Raw genomic sequence first — 18,511 nt, 5'->3', positions numbered from 1 at the left:
CCTCCAAAACTAGCTGATCACTCTGAGCAGCTTGTTGCTTACTTGACTGCTAAGTAGATAATTATATAAAAAACTATGCTCTTCTCATGTTCTAAATAAACTGTTTACATTACATTAAATTTGCATTAAACATTTAAAATTTAATTGTTATCTCAGAAGCATTCTTAAAAGTCTCCTTGTTGACAAGTGATGTCCCATACACTTGGAGGTACTTGACGAATTTATGCAAGTACAGCATTCCCGGGGAATGGAATGCAATTTTGCCAGGCACATAAGATAAGCAAGCATTCAGTCTCTCTGCTACATTAATGCAACGAACAATAATAGTAATAGACACCTTGAACGTAATCCCAAAACATATGGAGCACTGCTTGAACACCAGCGGCATTGACAAAAGGCATTGACATCAATCAACTGCAAAAGACAGCTTTACTTGGAACAGCTTATACCCTGCAATTATACCTTGAACACCATCACAAACAATGTCTACATATCCCAGTCCCTTGGGAAAGATTCAATAGATGCCAGAGTCGAAGAGAAAGAACTGGAAAACTGGGGGGGGAAATCACAAAATACCGCCACCTGGCTATCAAAACTACCCAATTATGGATGAAACATGTAACAGTGATACCCCTTGTCATTGGGGCACTTGGTACCATGTCCAAGAATTTTATAAGATACACCAACAAATTGTAGCTTCCTGCAATAACACCAGCAGAACTGCAAAAAACTGTGCTACCCGGAACATCGTATATTTTAAGAAGGTACTTGGTTGATACCTAGGATGCTGGCAGCAACCCGTATCAACCATTAGCACCAGTCAATGGTATTTGTAATGCATTTTTGAATGTTCAGTTGACTGAGTTTCATGTTTAATGAATAAAGTATCATCATCAACATCATCATCCAAATATAATCCCTATCCCAAAGCATAATTTTTCTTAAATATCACATCAATCAAAGGAATTCTAAAGCCATAAACAATATACAATAATTTTGGAAAAGAATGATATTAGATAACAATTCAAAACAAGATTGTGTAAGTTTTTAAAAATCTGTTTGGGTGAAATAGTCTAAAATGATCTGTTCGTGACAATGCAAGATATTTTGAACATGACAAGCAACAGAACATTCTAGATATTTAATATTCTGGGAAGGCCTAAAATAAATAATACTGTGGTGCTTTTTTCAGGATGCTAGCTGCCCAAGTAAGGATATACTTCTGGACAAAACAAGTTAGGAATAAGAAAAAAATGTGTAAGTCCAATTCAGTTTTCTCCCTAGAGAATTCATTTTGTTTTCTTAAGAGTACTAAGTTTATCATCATAATCACTACCGTCACCATTCTCATCTTACTTTTCAATATGTTATTTTACTTGTCGTCCATACTGTACTAGTAATCTAACCTATTTTTATAGCCATTTGAGAGCAAATTTGTTTCTTTTTCTTCTGTAATAGACTTCTGTTCCAGTTAAAAAGAAAAAACATACCATTTTAGCTCGGAATTTATATTTACTGTGATTTTTGTCATAATGAGAGATTTAAACAAACATCGACAATATGGAAACATGGAAATCACTGGTTCAACAGATAAGGAGATGCTTCTGTATTTCTCAAAGGATGTTTCATGAGTGGAAAAGTATTTTGCTGAGCTATTTGACCTTGAGTGATATGATTGAAGTGTCCCAAATTTTCTGCCATTTTGCTTTATGAAAGACTCAGAATGCTATTCATGCCTAATGAAGGCTACTTATTACACATAACACATTTATCTGTTTGAGCCAGGGACGTGCAGTCAGGGGAGGCAGGAGAGGCAGAGCCTCACCACTGTCATCATGAAAAGAAAAAAAAAATGTAAAAGGAAAAAGGCAAGAACTGAGGTCAGGCTGAGCTAGTTGCTGCCAGAGTCACCGTGGATGACTCTGCTTAACTGTTAAAAAAAGCCTCTAAAAAGCGCCCTCTACAGGAGGAGGCAGGAGAACGACATGCCTCATCTAGTCTGACTTTAGGCGTTTTATGATCACTCGAGCAGAGTTAAGCAAGGGTTAAAAGCCTAAAAATTCCTGACTTCTGGGGAGTTGAAGTCCACAAGTCTAAAAAAATTTGAAACCCACTACTGTGTCAGTGCCTTACCAGCCATAAACCTCACCGAACATCACTGGTTTGAGCAAAAGAGACTCTAGGACAGTGGTTCTCAACCTGTGGGTCGGGACCCCTTTGGGGGTTGAACGACCCTTTCACAGGGGTCGCCTAAGACCATCGGAAAACACATATTTTCAAAAAAATGTGGAAAATATAAAATAATTTTATGGTTGGGGGTCACAACATGAGGAACTGTATTAAAGGGTCACGGCATTAGGAAGGTTGAGACCCACTGCTCTAGGACTATATATAGTGCAGAATATCTCTGACAATTTACATTATTCATCCATCACTGCCAGAACGCTTGTGCTAAAGAATGGCCCAGAGAAACCCAAGTGCGCAAGGGAGTTCTTCATTAATACAGGAGTAATGATTTAGGAATATTTGGTACCTGCAAACAACCATAATAAATCATTTTTTCCTGTTATACATGACTCTTACAAAGAATCCTTAGCTGCTTTCAACTTAACAATATCAAAAAGCTGTTCTATATATCTTCTTTCAAAATTCAAATGTGAGGCTTTTCAGAGATTATCACATAATACCAGCGATATCTGAACAATAAGTGGACTTCTGTATTGAAAAAGAGTTTCAAATTCTCTCATTGCTCATAGCACTATTTCTTGTGTGTGGAATTTTCATTTCTGCCCTTGTCTGAAATTGTATGTAACAACAATAGCAACTGTAGCTATTGACAAAATGTGAATTGTGGGCAAACTGCTTCAAGGAAATATTTCCTCTTGCTGACACACACTCCACTGATGTAGCAGAAAAACCCACAAGTGCAAACTATTCCATCTTGTGGAAGAAATAAGTTCACCCAACCTACCTCAACTGGTCATTGTGCCTTGTAAGGAAGTAAAGTAGCTGCTCCAATCCATGAATTAAAAGCATGGCATAATTTCATGGATGACAAAATTAGCTGCTTTGATTCCACGCAGCTTCTGAGTAAAATTCAAAGTGCTGGTAACACCTATAAAGCCCTTTAAAGTGTGACATAGGGCCTTGTCCCAATTGTCTCCAATCGTTTCTGCCTGCCAATATGTTTTGGTAGAGTAGGTGTGCTAAGAAGGAATTTCCTGACAGTGAGAACAATTAACCAGTGGAACAGTTTGCCTTCAAAAGTTGTGGCTGCTCCATCACTGGAAGCTTTTAAGAAGAGATTGGACAGCCATTTGTCTGAAATGGTATAGGCTCTCTCCTGCTTGAGCAGGGGATTGGACTAGAAGACCTCCAAGGTCACTTCCAGCTCTGATGTTGTTGTTCTGTCCTGTTGCATTTGTCATCTTGTGGAATTAAAGTGGCATGTCCTCTCCATTGCAGCCCCTTGGCAACAGCATCCCACCAGAGAAGAATGGCATTCTCTCTTCCAGGATTCTGGAAAGCTCTGAAAACCTGGAGCTGATGTATTATTGTTTGCATAGAGCTTAGAGCCAATTTTTGTTGTCTATAAGATTATTTTAGTCTTGGGTATCAATTTGGTTTAATGTTTCGATCTATTTTTTAATGGTTGTTCTAGTTTTGTACACTTACCCAGAGTCTATTAGAGTTCATTGGCTACTAAATTCAAACAAAATATAAACAAAGTATAATCCCCTTTTACAGTCACTGGGGGCTAGCATATAAAGCTTCCTGTAGCAGAGCCAGAATTTCAGTAAACATGTCTAATGACAGAATTTGGTAAATATGTGTGTATGTACATTTTGTTCATCTGGGCACCATAGAATGCAAAATACTGTTCAAGGTACTGAATATGCATAAGCCTGTCTTTTACAGGTATCATCAAAGGGGTCAATTTAATTTCTATGATTCCATTTTTTATTACATCGATTTTATAAGATTTTTTCGCAGTATTGCTCCATCACAACTTCTCCTGAGACAGAGTCTAACAGGACCCTGAACTCTACCACAAATCTACTAATTCAGTCATTCACGCTTGCTAGCTGAACAACTCATAATCAACCTTCCCCAATTTCAAATGTGCTGGATCACATGCCTTAATTTCCACCAGTACCAACTGGCCAGTGGTTCGGGGAATTGTGGCTCATTGCATTCAGAGGCCTTCAAATTGATTATCACTCTTGATGCAGCAATACTATAGCAAGTTCCATTTTCATTGCTACATGCATGTCTTCATATTACGTTTCCAACTTCTGGATGTGAAATCTTTTATATGAGCATGTAATTTTCAAATGTTCTAATTAGGACAAAGCCAGGAATCATTGTCTTTTAGTCCTTTTTTCAAACTTGTCACACAACTAAATCTGAAAAGTCTCAGAAATGGGTTGAGCCATTTAAACTGACTTGCATAGGCAAAAGGGAAAGAGACAGGTGGTTAAACCCACATTTTATTTTTGTGAATTTGTACAGCCCTGCTTTCCAGAACTTTTTTTAAAAACAGCAGGGATCATCTAGATTCAGTGCAAATCTAGGCAACCCCCCCGTCAAAAGTACTTTTGATAAAACCTATCCATAAATAAAAGATCAGCTTTTCCCAATTGTAGGTTGCAAGTCCCCAGATACCCAGCCATTTGGATATGCCCCTTAGCATGAGGAGAACTGTAGTCAGAAAGCTCAGATTTCAGGGAAAGCTATCCTAGGGTCTGAGCACATACAGCAAGGCTCTCACGGACTTTCAAATTATCAGTATGCCGAGCAACTGCAATTGAGCCAGTCCTAACAATAGCAAGCAAACCAAATAAGGATTGATCACATGCACCATGCTAAACCATAGTTTATTTGGTCAATAAATCAGTAGCATACCATGCTATGCCATAAACCATGATTTAGAAACCACAGTAAATATATTCATATAGGCACTAAGTTAATTGCACCGTGTGGGACCGATCTAGAAACATCAGAGAAAATAGGACATGGGAGGAAGAATTTCTCTATCAAGAATTCATGCCATCCCAAGATAAGTCATAGGAAAATCAGCTGACCATACACCTAAATCCAACATTTGCTTTTACTTATATAAGATGATTCACAACTCATTCAACTGGGTTACAAGTAGGGCCAACTCTATATTTCAGAAAGCCTTTGTATATGTTGGATCTCTTTTCTCTTCCATCTCCCATCTCTTTTTCTCTTACTAGCTGCTGCCTCTATCTGCTTCTTTTACCAATTCCTAGATACCAATTGGTTCCCGACCCACTGCCTCAGTAAAAAAAAAAAAAAACCTCTGCAGGAGGAAGGTACTTTCAGTGAAGAGTCTAATCAGTGTTTGGTTCCACTCTATTTCTTCCGAACATTATCTTAGATTACAGCATTATACCCAATATCAAAACTGAATATTGTATTTAGAGTAGGTTAAGATGCTGATAAACTGGAGTATAGTGGAAATAAAATCAGTTCGGCTTCACTGAAAATTGTGGTTGCCCACAGAGTCACATCATTTGTCTAGGCATGACAATCCCTGATGGCAAACATGACTGGTAGCATTCTCTTTAGGAAGCTTACTCTCACAAGAGAAAATTTCTGCTTTTCCTCAAATGAGACAAACTTTAAATTATCTGTAGCATTCTCTATGGTGATTCTCAATCATTCAGGTCATGGTTGTCCCAAAGGTGCTTTTCCATAAAGGTAGCTGGACTTTCTTGAGGTTTTTTTCAGGAAATGTTTCGCTTCTTATCCAAGAAGCTTCTTCAATTCAACTGAAGAACCCCTGGAATATTTGTAGCATTACAAAATAATACCACTTACAGGCTTATTCTGTTCTGGCACCCTGCCCCATCAAATAAAATTCAGACTGTGAAACCTAAATGCTTTTTGGATTCCAATATTTAAAAATGTTTATATGCATATTCTCTTTTTAAAAAATTACTAAAGATAGATCTGTGTAACAAGCTTTATTTTGGACTTAATAGTTGGATTTTCTCTCTGTGCCCCAAACTCTATATTTTAGCAACAGAGTGGAAGAAGAAACTTTAAGGATTATTATGTCTGGTAGAATAGGAATAAGTGCAAAAAGGGACCAGTTAGTCATGTAGAACAGGGGTCCCCAACCCCCAGTCCGTGGATTGGCACCGGTCCGCAACATGCCAGCAAAGAAGCAAAAACCCCTCTGCAGGATACATGCAGCATGCAAAACCATGGAAAAACCCAGGTCCATGGAAAAACCTTTGTCTACAGAGCCGGTCCCTAGTGCAGCATAGCAACACTCTACACAGCAATGCCAATGAATTGTGTTCAAAGTCATGAGCCCTTGAAACCCATGGTACCATTTGCTTGCTTTCTGAAATTGTGGCTGAGATTCTAAAAATTTAAATGATATAAAGTATGTTAGGCTTGGAATTCCACATATGTGAACTAGTTCTATGGAGTCATTTTATCTGCAGCACTAATCTTCCCCCACAAACTCACTAATCCTTCATCCAAAATCAAAAGGTCTCATTTTCTCCTTCCTTTCCATTAGGCCACAAAAGTTTTAGAAATGATTCCACAAAGAATTCCAAAAGTATTACCATCTTGTAATTTTTAGCACAACTGTAATTGTATTCCAGTTATAATAAAATATATACCGTATTTTTCAAAGGATAAGACACACCTTTTTTCCACAAAAAAGAGGCTGAAAATCTGGGTGCGTCTTATACACTGAATACATTTTTTTTCCTCCCGAAACCCCGCCCCCTTCACCAATATGGCCATGCATAGCCTTTAGGAGCTTTGCAGAGGGCTCCTGGGGGCTGGGGAGGGCAGAAATGAGCGAAAAACAGACCATTTTTTGCTCAGTTTTGCCCCCCCCCCAGCCCCCAAGAGCTCTCTGCAAAATTCCTAAAGGCCATGCATTCTCTTTTTTTTTGACAAAAATGGGCCCGTTTTCACAAAAAATGAGCTGTTTTTTGCTCATTTGGGGGAGCATCCCCCAGGAGCACTCTGCAAGCCTCCTAAAGGCTATCCATTCTCTTTTTTTAAAAAAATGGGAGGTCTGCAGAGTGCAAAAACTTTTTTTTTTAATTTGCCTCTTCAAAACCTTGGTGTTTCTTATACTCCGGTGTGTCTTATACTCCAAAAAATACGGTAACTGGAAAATAACCAATTGACTTATTGTCATGAAATGTCAGCATTAAGCTAAATGAATGGCTCCCATCAATCTGCTCAATACCCAAAGGAAGCTGTCAGCCTAGAAGAAAATATGCACCTTTGCACTCATTCACAACACATCATTTTTACCTGCCACAGCAAGGTGATTCCATAGATGGATTCCAGCTGCTGCTGCTTCTGCTGTGCAATGGTGACTCCTAACACAAGCGTGTGGATGCCACAAGAAATGGCTGAGATAAGAACAATGGGCATGAGATGCAAGGGCAGGGTGATGAAGAAGGAGAAGACGAAAAAGGCCTGCCATCCAACTGTGTCACTGGCCTCGTGGTTGCAGGCAAAATTCAAGCCCAAGTAGCAGAATATCTGAGCAGCTATCAGTATCCACAGAATGTATGGCATGAATTTCCGGGTGACACGATCAGGCAGGAGTTGATACTTGCATAGGATAAAGAGGAGGATCTGGGCAGCTAGGCCAACTGATGCTGCCACAGTTGGTGCCAGCTTCTCTGACGTGTACATCACTGTGCACATGATGATAACGTAGCAATCAAAGAGGGCTGCAAAGACCACCAGGACCAGCAAAGTCTCATGACGCTGCCTCCGGAAGTAGGTCTGGTAGAGGTTTTCCAGGGACTCAGGGGCAAACGTGAGTCGCATAAAATGGGGCAGACAGAGGCAAGAACCTGAGCTCCTCACCGTCACCTCATGGGTCCGGCCAACCCCATGCTCAGGGTCAGAAGGCAAGCTGACTGAATAGTCTGCCGAATACTCTACTGAGTATTCAGGCTCCGAGAATGCCCTATTCCGAGGCATCCTGCTGGCTTCCACTACCCAATCCTTAGATACTTTGTGAAGAGAATCTGCCTAGAAGGCAAAAGTTACCTCAGCGACAGTTCAGCTCCCAGTAACCCGGAAGGCATGGAAGCTTTAGAAGCAGGTATTCAGTGGCTTCTTCCAGTGTCAATTTTCAAGTTGTCATCTTCCCAACACATGACAGCCCCTGACTGAGAGAGAAATATATTAGCAGGGAGGAAAAAGACAGATTCTCTTCCCTTCATATCTGACCTACTATAACATGGGTTGAATCTCTACCAATATCCAAACTCTACAAACAAACCATCACCATCAGCTGTCACTCCCTTTGACACTTCACCCAAATGAATTTTGTACTAAGAACACATTAAAAATTAACATTTTACAAACACAAGTGACTATGTTATATGACTAAGTTTCAGAAGCATTTTATTAAAAAGATTAGCTACTCTGGTTTTCATAATTTCAGGCATCAAAGCAACTGGCTTCTAAAAATGTAGGAAGATAGCAAAGTTAATTTTCCAATCAAACATTATATATTTGTTTCTTTTACTTTTTCTAGCTTCTGTTTCATGCCTGTGCCCCTAAATCAATGGTCGCATTAACACAGTGTTTCATCTGGGTTAACAAAACTCATGGCTATAGTCACATTATTTTACAGGCAGTGCTCAAACAAACTACATTATGGCTAATATCATGTCCCGGATTCACAGCATATTGAACCACAATTGACCCAACCTGATTTAAGCCTTGTCTAGACAAATTCACTCAATAAATATAGAAACAGAATTTTTTGGGACAAATGTTGGATTCATTCCCTCCTGTTAATTTACAGCAATCATCCAAATCTAATCAGAAAAGGGTCCTGAATCCATAAGGAAAGATAAGGTAGAAAGAATAGAAGTAATTTGGCCACTTTGCCTGCACCCTCCCACAATCTTTCTCAGTTCTTCCATCAGGTCCAGTTTCATATTCACAGAAAATTGCTCTCCCTTCTTACCAGTTTTCTCAGTGGTGTCTGCAGAAGTAGGTTGGTTGAAATCTTTGGATCAGGCCCCATTGAAATGTTGTCTTAAGCTTATGTGCCAGATTCAGCTTTCTCCCACACAGAGAGGGAATGACAAAGATGGGAACCAACTCTGCCAAGAGTCTTCCTTCTTACAGTCTCTTCCTGGCTGCCACTTTGAGATGGAGAGCTTGACAAAGGGGGAAATGAAGCCTCTTCAGCAGCAACCCAGCCCAAATAAAGCCACCATCTTTTCAGAAGAAACCCGGGTTTTCTTTTCAGCCGAGAGGTCCAGCTCAGTTATGCCCCTTCCTCATCTTCTGTATCCATCCATCTCACATCCAGGCGCTGGATTCATGTGTAGCTCAGGTTTGGGACCTGGGCTCTAGGATCAGCTTTCTCTGTCTTGCTGCCCCCCACCAAGGTGTGCGGTTGGTTATTTCTGCCACTGTGGACGTACCCGCGTTCTTGCTGCTGAGCCTGCGAGGGTTTGCGTGTGTCCCTGCACAAAAGGGAGATATATATTTTTTTAAGGTCTCCTCCCTGAGCTGCAGCCAAAGAAAAAGGAGGAGCAAAGCAAGGCCTCTTCGCGAACGACGAAGGAGACGGAGGGTGGCGGCGGTGGGGATGGGAGGAACTCAAAAAAAGTGCCAAACAAACACCCACACGTGTCAAAATGCCGAGCTACTGAGGGCTGGGAGTTGGCTTCCTCTCGCCTTCCGAAAAACGTCACGCGGCACAAGGCAAGACGGAGAATCTTCCAAGGACCGATGATGATGGACGGTCGGGAATCGCCGGACTTCTGCCCCCAAGAAGGTCCGGAGTGGGAGAAGAAGATTCAAAGCCAAGAGGCATCTCTCTTCCTCTCTCTCTCTCTCGGAGATCTCTCCTAACCAGGAACCCGGCGAAAGAGGAAGGCGCCTTTTGCTTTCCCGGCGCTCAACAGCCCAAGTGGGGCTGCTCTGGGAAGGGCGCCGCTGCCCGAGTTGGCGGTCGCTTCCAGGCTCGCTCTGAGGGCGCAAAAGCGGGGCGGATCGCGCGAGCTCCCCGTCAGACCTCGGCCGCTCTCCTCGGGCCGTTCGGTAGTCCTTTGCCAGGCTTCGACGTCGGATCCTCCCGGCCCGTGAAAAAGGATCGCTCCGGGAACCGCGCCGCCTCTGTTCTCCTGCGGCGGTAGCGGCGGTTCTCCTCACCGGCGCAAGCGCCTAGCGCCAAAGAGCAGGCTGCTGCTGCTGCTGCTGAGGCAACAACCGAGGCAACCCCACCCCTGCCGGCCCGCTTCCTCGGCCTCTCCCACGCTCTGCTCCGGTACTGGAGAGCCTGGGAAAGGAAAGCCGGCACAGCTGCCCAAATCCCACCCTTTTTCTCTCGGCCCCTTGGAGAACTAACCCTTTGTGCTCTGGGCCGACAACAGCCTGGCAGGAAGGACCCGCAGCTCACCTGGGGCCGCTCCTGCTTTTTCCCGCCACGCGGTTGTTAAGATGCCCAAAACTCTCCGGATCTCCACTAAACTTTCTAGATCTAGAAGGATACCCTGGACACCTGCCTTGGCATAGTTTTATGCCCTCTCGGTTTGAACCTGAGGGTTCAAAACAGGCCTGGGAAGTTCTAAGAAAAACGGGAAAAGTAGATTCAAAGGGTGTTTACTATAAGGTCACTTTCCCAGCCTGATGCTGGAAAAGATTGAGTGCAAAAGAAGAAGGGGATGGACAGAGAATGAGGTGGCTGGATGGAGTCACTGAAGCAGTAGGCGTGAGCTTAAATGAACTCCAGAGGAAGGTAGAGGACAGGAAGGCCTGGAGGAATATTGTCCATGGGGTCACAATGGGTGGGACACAACTTCACAACTAACAACAACGTCACTTGTCCCGCTTTGTTTTTCATCTGTACTGTATTGTGAGCCTTGCAGTATATTCAGTCGAAATAGAATACAATAGAATAATAAGAGTTGGAAAGGATCTTGGAGGTCTTCTAGTCCAACCCCCTGCTCAAACAGGAGATCCTACACACAAATGGTGGTCATGAAAGCTTTTGAAAGCCTCCTGTGATGGAGCACCCGCAACTTTGGAAGGCAAGATTCCATTGGTTGATTGCTCTCACCCTTAGAAATTTCTCCTTAGTTCTAGGTTGCTTCTCTCCTTGGTTAGTTTCCATTCATTGTTTCTTGTCTTGCCTTTTGGTGCTTTGAAAAATAGTTTAAACTTCCTTGTCTTTATAGAAACCCCTCAAATACTGGGACGCTATCATGTCTCCCCTAAAGATGGACTCTTAATCAAAACATGAGTTCATATATGTAATACTATTCACCATGAATTGATTTGATCGCTATTAAGGTAAAACCAAAGAAACCATTAAACCATGTATGACCTCAATCAATGTGTCTTCACTGTGGTTTGTTCAGCCTATAAAATGGGAGCATGAATGGCCCATCGGGTGAGCAATAAGCATTTTCAGTAGCCAACTTTTATTATGTTCCTGCAATGTAAAGATAGTAAAAACAGTTTATAGAGCCATTAGAGCCTCTTTGGTCTAGTGGTTAAGGCACCAGGCAAGAAAACACCTTAGTCATGAAAGTTGGCTGCATGACTTTGAATGGTCCCTTTTTTTGTCAAACTTACCTCACGGGGTTGTTTTTATGAGGAAAAGAGGAGGAGGAAGGAGTATTAGGTATGTTCACCACTTTATTGGTAAAAATAATAAAGTGGGAGAGAGAGATGACAAATTAGATAGATAGATAGATAGATAGATAGATAGATAGATAGATAGATAGATAGATAGATAGATGCACAGATAGATGTTTTTGAATGTTGATCTCACCCAGTCTGATGAGTTTACCAAATCCATTTAAATAAAAGATTCTTCACTATGGCTTAAAGTGGGGAAATTACACTGCAGTACAGTATTAATAAAATAATCCTTTTATAAATATTAATATAAGTTAGTTACCAGAGCTAATATGTGTTTTAACTACATTAGCGGGTGGTTGGGTCCATCAAATTAGATACTGCATGGAAAGTATTTTTGAACTTATGCTATTATGCCACGGTCCTCCAATTCAGTAATGGCCATACAAGCTGAGAATTTTGGGGGTTGGAGCAGGGGTTAAATTCAGCAGGTTCTGGAGAACCGATAGCGGGAATTTTGAGTAGTGCAGAGAACCGGCAAATATCAGTTGCCCCAGAGTGGGGTGGGAATGGAGATTTTGCAATATCCTTCCCTAGGAGTGGGGAGGGAATGGGGATTTTGCAGCATCCTTCCCTTGGAGTGGGGTGGGAATGGAGATTTTGCAACATACTTCCCCTGCCACGCCCACCAAGCCACGCCCACAGAACCAGTAGTAAAAAAAAATGAATTTTACCACTGGGTTGGAGTCACCAGTGTTATGAAGATCCTAGATGAAGCAGCCAGCACTTATGTATTTGTTGCTAGTGTTGTGCTTTGGGTAACACCGCCTTTATACCAGGAAACCAAGCTTTGATTAGTCAAGGAAAAAAGAAACTGCACAGTATCATGTGAATCCATTTTCAATTAGGAAATAAAACTTCTGCCCTTGATGTGAGGTTTGTCGTCCTTCCTCCAAAAGATCCATGATAGGCAGATTTAAATTAAGACATCTGGCAGCTGTCCACAAACTAGAGGAGAATGATTATAAAGGTGAAGGACTTGCCCCAATTCGCATTCCCAATCCGCCCTCTGGCCTTGAGAATTAGTCTCCCTCCCCTTTTCTTCTCCTGCCCATCTTTTTATGTACCTTGCCTATTTTAGGCTGGAGCCTAAGGGCAAGGCCTGTGTCTCTTCTAATTGATGTGAGTCACTTGGGGAGTCATTGTCTGTCTGGAAAAGCAAATAAAAAGTGCAATGAAAACATGAAGGGTTAAATAAATATGAAGGGGAGACACAGTTGCTTTCTTTCCATATATGAAAGCTTGCTATCAGAGAATGAAACAGACTTGCTGTTTGTTGCTTTGGAGGGCAAGGGTGGTGGTGGCACAAGGACCATTAATGAAGAAAAATAACAGGGAAGCTGATCAGGGATAAAAGGAAGGATAAACTCCTTCCTCGTGTTAAGAGATGTTCAAAAGCAGAACAACTTTAGGAAATCACCCTTTCCTGGATGTTTTTAAGATGTGGGGGCTACAATTATTCAACTCCTTGGAATGAATTCTGTTTTTCCCTCAGATTTATTTCTTACATGTTTTATATCAGAATAATACAAATCAATGTAAGTATTAAAGCACAGTTTTTTAAATTAATGGGTTTCAACCGATGCTAATTGCTTTCCCCCATACAAATGTCATCCAATAAGCCTCTCAGACTGGTCCATAGACGCTGAGTTTGTTGATCAAAAAAGTCGGCGGTTCGGCGGTTCGAATCCCTAGTGCCACATAACGGAGTGAGCCCCCATTACTTGTATCAGCTTCTGCCAACCTAGCAGTTCGAAAGCATGTAAAAATGCAAGTAGAAAAATAGGGACTACCTTTGGTGGGAAGGTAACAGCATTCCATGCACCTTTGGCATTCAATCATGTCGGCCACATGACCATGGAGACATCTTCAAACAGTGCTGGCTCTTTATCCAAATAAATGCTAGACTGCCTTCAAGGACATGAAGGCTATAAACCAACACAATATGCAAACATATACATACACATACATACACACTATGGTCACATACTAAATTTGGTCTTTATATAAGGGTATATTGGAAGTATAGAAGATGACCTTGATGGAGAGAGATGATCAATTGCCAAAGCAATATGGCTTGAGCCTGTATGAGGAGAGAAATATATGGAAACTTCTCAGGTAGGGACTCCGCTAATGCTCAAGAAGATAAAACAGGAATGGACAAAGTACACTAGAATTTTAATATGGACATTCTAATAAAAGCAGTCTTAGGCCTATGTGTTATCTGTTCCTTGGTTTGATCTTGTTAGTGCTGATAGTGCTGATGCTATAGTGATATGATCTGGATGGACAAGATAGTCAATTCACCCTGTGAAAATCTCCACAGCAGTTTCCCCATTGTAGGGGAGTATGAGCCATTTGTTTGGACTGCCTCTGGTATCTGATGAACCCCATTGGGTTGTTTAAAGAAACATGCAATTGTACCTGGGGGTCTGGTGCCCAATTCAACTGAGGCCTTATCTATATATATCACTACCCTAGGTTGACCACATGATGCCATCAGTCTTGCTTTTCAATGTCTGGAGGCTGGATGGGGAAGAATGGGTTTAGCTCAACCCTAGCAAGACCAAGTGACTCTGGATTTTGGGACCACTGAATCAGAGAATTGCCATCATTGGTTCTGGATGGAATAGCACTCTCCACCAGAATTGATACACAACTGCCTAGACACTTGGTTCCTAACAGAAGAGCTGGGGGAAGTCATGGCCAGGATGATCTTTGCACAAATTCATTTTGTGTGACAAACATCTAAATTCCAGGATCAGGAGGCCCGGTTCATGGTCACTCACACTTTGTCCAATTCTCATTGGATTATTGCAACATACGCTATATGGAATTGCCTTGAAGATCACTTGGAACTTAAAGCTGGTCAGAATGTGGTAATGTGTGTGGTCATGGACACACATCAGTGTGCCTCTATTGAACTGCAATTGCTGCCAGAGGGTATTGATTGTCATCTACAAAGGTCTTCGTACTATGGGGATGGAATATTTGTAGGACTGTCTATCTCCAATTTCTGCCAGTCCCCAAAGATCCAATAAAGTGAGCATGTTTCAGGTCCTTTCTATTAAACAATTCATCTGGAGAGATCTAGGAGGGCATGTGTTAATCCTTCCAGGTGGTTCAGATAAGAAATACAATTATGAGTACTAACTCTGTCTTTTTTTGTACAGGTTACATTAACAAAACCTTGAAAGTATTGCAACTATTGCTCCCATCCCCTCCTACTCTCCAGGAAACTAAGAAAGGTCACTTCTGAACTGCTTCCCATGTCCCCCACCTCCTTTTGTGGACTGAGATATCTTTTAATGATGATTATCAAATCTGTAGTTTGTCCTCCTGTCTCCCAAGGTCATTCCCACATACCATTTCACCGCGGCTTCTCTGTCACTATGCCTGTCCCATAAACAGTAGACCCCCTCAAGATTTGGATGGTTCCAACTCTGCTAGCCCTTAAAAGCCATAAGATATGATTTTCCCACTAGGCCTTTAGATAGGAAGTCAGTGTCCGTGTTTTCAAGGATACATTTATTGTGGAGTTCTTGTTTCTCTCCGTGTTTGGTTGTTTCCTTGCCAACTTTTCATTTCAGGTAAGATGTATTTTAATTTTTGTTTGGCTATTTTGGTGCTTTTTAAACTGGATGTTAGTTGCCCCAAATCACAGGTTGAGTAAGCAGCCATGCAAATTAACTAAATAAATAAATAAGGTCAAATATACCCCATCAGGAGATGCTTTAATATGAATTTCTGCAGGGAGCAGGATTCAGCTTAAATGATTCCTCCTGATTCTGAAAGTACCAGGGTTAGGTTTTGATAAAGGTAAAGGTTCCCCTTGTATATATGTGCTAGTCATTCCTGACTCTAGGGGGCAGTGCTCATCTCCATTTCAAAGCTGAAGAGCCAGCACTGTCCAAAGACATCTCCATGGTCATGTGGCTGGTGTGACTAAATGCCAAAGTCGCACAGAACGCTGTAACTGTCCCACCAACATGGTCCCTATTTTTCTACTTGCATTTGTACATGCTTTTGAACTGCTAGGTAGAAGCTGGGACAAGTAATGGGGGCTCACTCCGCCACGTGGCATTAGGGATTCAAATCACCGAACTGCCGACCTTTCTGATCAACAAGCTCAACCTCTTAGCCACTGAGCCACCACATCCCTATTTATTTGGATAACTGATGCTATTTTTTTTTTTTTTTTGCTTTTCCTTTTATTTACTTATTTATTTTTCTTCGAATAATTGCCTCTGGAATTAATTCTTCTATTTAGTTTTTCAATAAATATTTGGAATCTTGGGCAGGTGACTTGAATAGAGAAATTTCAGTAGATGCTTCAGATATGCCCTGGACATCCACTGTGCTTTAACCCACTTCTGTACAAACTAAAGAAGCAGACATCAAGTTCTTTACAAGATACTTAATGTGACTTACGACCAGAATTGAGACACAAATTTCTGTTGTTAAGTGAGGCATTTGTTAAGTGAATGTTGCCCCATTTTACGACTTTTCTTGTGGCAGCTGTTAAGTGAATCACTGCAATTGATAAGTTAGTAAACCATTTGTTACATGAATCTGCCTTCCCCATTGATTTTGCTTGTCGCAGAAAGGGGATCACATGTCCCAGGGACACTGTAGCAGTCATAAATAATCAATTGTCAAGCACCTGAATTTTGTTCACATGATCATGGGGATACTGCAAAGGTTGTAAAATAGTCATGGTCACTTTTTTTCAGTGCTGTTGTAACTTTGAACAGTCACTAAATGAACAGTCGTTATGTCGAGTACTACCTGTATAGACAATGTACAAGATGAATTAATTCTTATCTTCACTCTTCTGGAGAGGTTAGGGTAAATGGAATATGCATGTTGCTAGGCATATTCACTCCCTTTTTTGAATCAGTATCATCCTTTTTATTAAAAATGACTACTGTATTTTTCGGTGTACAAGACGCACCAAGATTTTGGAGAGGAAAATTAAAATAAAAAGGTTTTGCACTCTGCAGACTTCCCAAAAACGGCCTGTTTTTCGCAAAAACGTGCCTTTTTTATTCAAAAAAGGGGCATGAACAGCCTTTAGGAGGCTTGTACAGTGTTCCTAGCCCCCCCCCAAATGAGCAAAAACCGGCCTCTTTTTCGTGAAAATCTGGGTGTGTCTTATAAACTGAATACAGCAAATTTTTTGCCTCCCAAAACCCTGTCCCTTCACCAAAATGGCCATGCATAGCCTTTAGAAGGCTTATAGAGTGCTCCTGGGGGTTGAGGGGCAAAATTGAGCAAAAAATGGCCCGTTTTCACTCATTTCTGCCCCCCCACACCAGCCTCCAGGAGCACTCTGGAAGCCTCCTAAAGACTATGCATGGCCATTTTGGTAAAGGGGACGGGTTTTTGGAGGCAAAAAAAATGCTATATTCAATGTATAAAACGCATCCAGATTTTCAGCCTCTTTTTTGAGGGAAAAAGGTGTGTCTTATACTCTGAAAAATACGGCATGTATCAGATTTAATCCTATGTACTTTAATGCTACTTTCTATATTTAAGGATGAGAGAACAACTCTGTAATGAAAATCATACTGGCAGCAGCTAGATAAGAAATACTAACACATTGGAAAGGCTGCTTGGGTCATTCAACAGATAAGTGGATTGGAAGATTATGGAATAGTCTTGGCTGAGAATATGAACACAAACTGACTTTCTTAAGGAAATATCTTGCTTTGGCCTCACTGATACATGCTGCTTTTTCATCATACATGTTAATTCGAATAATCAAATTAGCTTTTTGAATAATTATTGCTAATTGCTTTTGGGCAACATTCTAGCAAAGAACCACACAACTGATATAATAAATATCATCCAATGAGGGGTTGATATGAACATATTAGATATTAAAGTTTGGCGTTTTTAATAAATTAATTCTTTAAAAAGTTACATTTCACTATGGTGGGCAGGTAGAAATTTGGAGTCAAATGAAGGATTAAAAACCAAGTCTGCCATGCATTTTGTATTCTATAACTATCTCACCTGGTAATTCATATCATTTTGCATTTCTAGCATAGTTTATTCCAGTTAACATGCACAATAAAAATGGATATTCCCCAACTTTACCACCACAATTGAATCCAACATTTCTGTTAAGTGAGACATTTGTTAAGTGAGTTTTGCTCCATTTTACGACCTTCCTTGCCCAGTTGTTAAGTGAACCACTGCAATTGAAAAGTTAGTAACACAGTTGTTCAGTGAATCTGGCTTCCGTTGACTTTGCTTGTCAGAAAGTCGCGAAAGGTGAACACATGACCTTGGGACACAGCAAGTCATAAGTATGAACCAATTGCCAAGCATCTGAAATTTGATCACATGATCATGGGAATGCGGTAACGGTCATAACTGAAAAATGGTCATAAGTCACTTTTTTCAGTGCCATTGTAACTTTGAGTGGTCATTAAATTAACTGTTGTAAGTCGAGTACTACCTCTCCTTACCTGGTTTGTGCAATGCTTTAAAGATTTTTCTTTTGAAAATTCAATTGTGTATTATTTGTGCAATGCTTTAATGATTCTCCTTTTGAAAATTGAATTGTGTATTACCTGCTTTCATTTTTCTTTCAATATAACCAGTATTTTGGGTTATTTTCTGTGTTACAAATCAATTTATGGGATATAGACAATGGGATTTGGCTGAGCATAAAGGCTATATCATTATGTCATCCATTTTTTTAAAAATGAATCAATTTAAATACCTGTAGTGACCTGGCAGAGCTTGCAGTCTAAAAAAGTTAACTTAAACCTCCTTTTCCCAAAGTGCCTTGGGGCTATATACCTAGCTC

The 18,511-nt window shown here is 40.9% G+C and overlaps 1 protein-coding gene across 1 annotated transcript in view; it reads right to left on the bottom strand.

The window, feature by feature from the left end:
- ADCY3 (adenylate cyclase 3) overlaps positions 1-10,265 on the bottom strand; it is an 82,963-nt gene extending 72,698 nt beyond the window's left edge. The window contains exons 1-2 of the mRNA XM_032216396.1: positions 9,002-10,265; positions 7,318-8,192 (exon numbers count right to left, since the gene is read on the bottom strand). Of these exons, the coding sequence (XP_032072287.1) occupies positions 7,318-8,001 (684 nt within the window). The 5' untranslated portion in view covers positions 8,002-8,192; positions 9,002-10,265. The remainder of the gene's footprint in view (positions 1-7,317; positions 8,193-9,001) is intronic.
- Between the last annotated feature and the right edge of the window lie 8,246 nt (positions 10,266-18,511).

This window comes from Thamnophis elegans, chromosome 4 (genome assembly GCF_009769535.1).
Source record: "Thamnophis elegans isolate rThaEle1 chromosome 4, rThaEle1.pri, whole genome shotgun sequence".
Taxonomy (NCBI): domain Eukaryota; kingdom Metazoa; phylum Chordata; class Lepidosauria; order Squamata; family Colubridae; genus Thamnophis; species Thamnophis elegans.
This window is presented reverse-complemented; position numbering and strand designations above follow the sequence as displayed.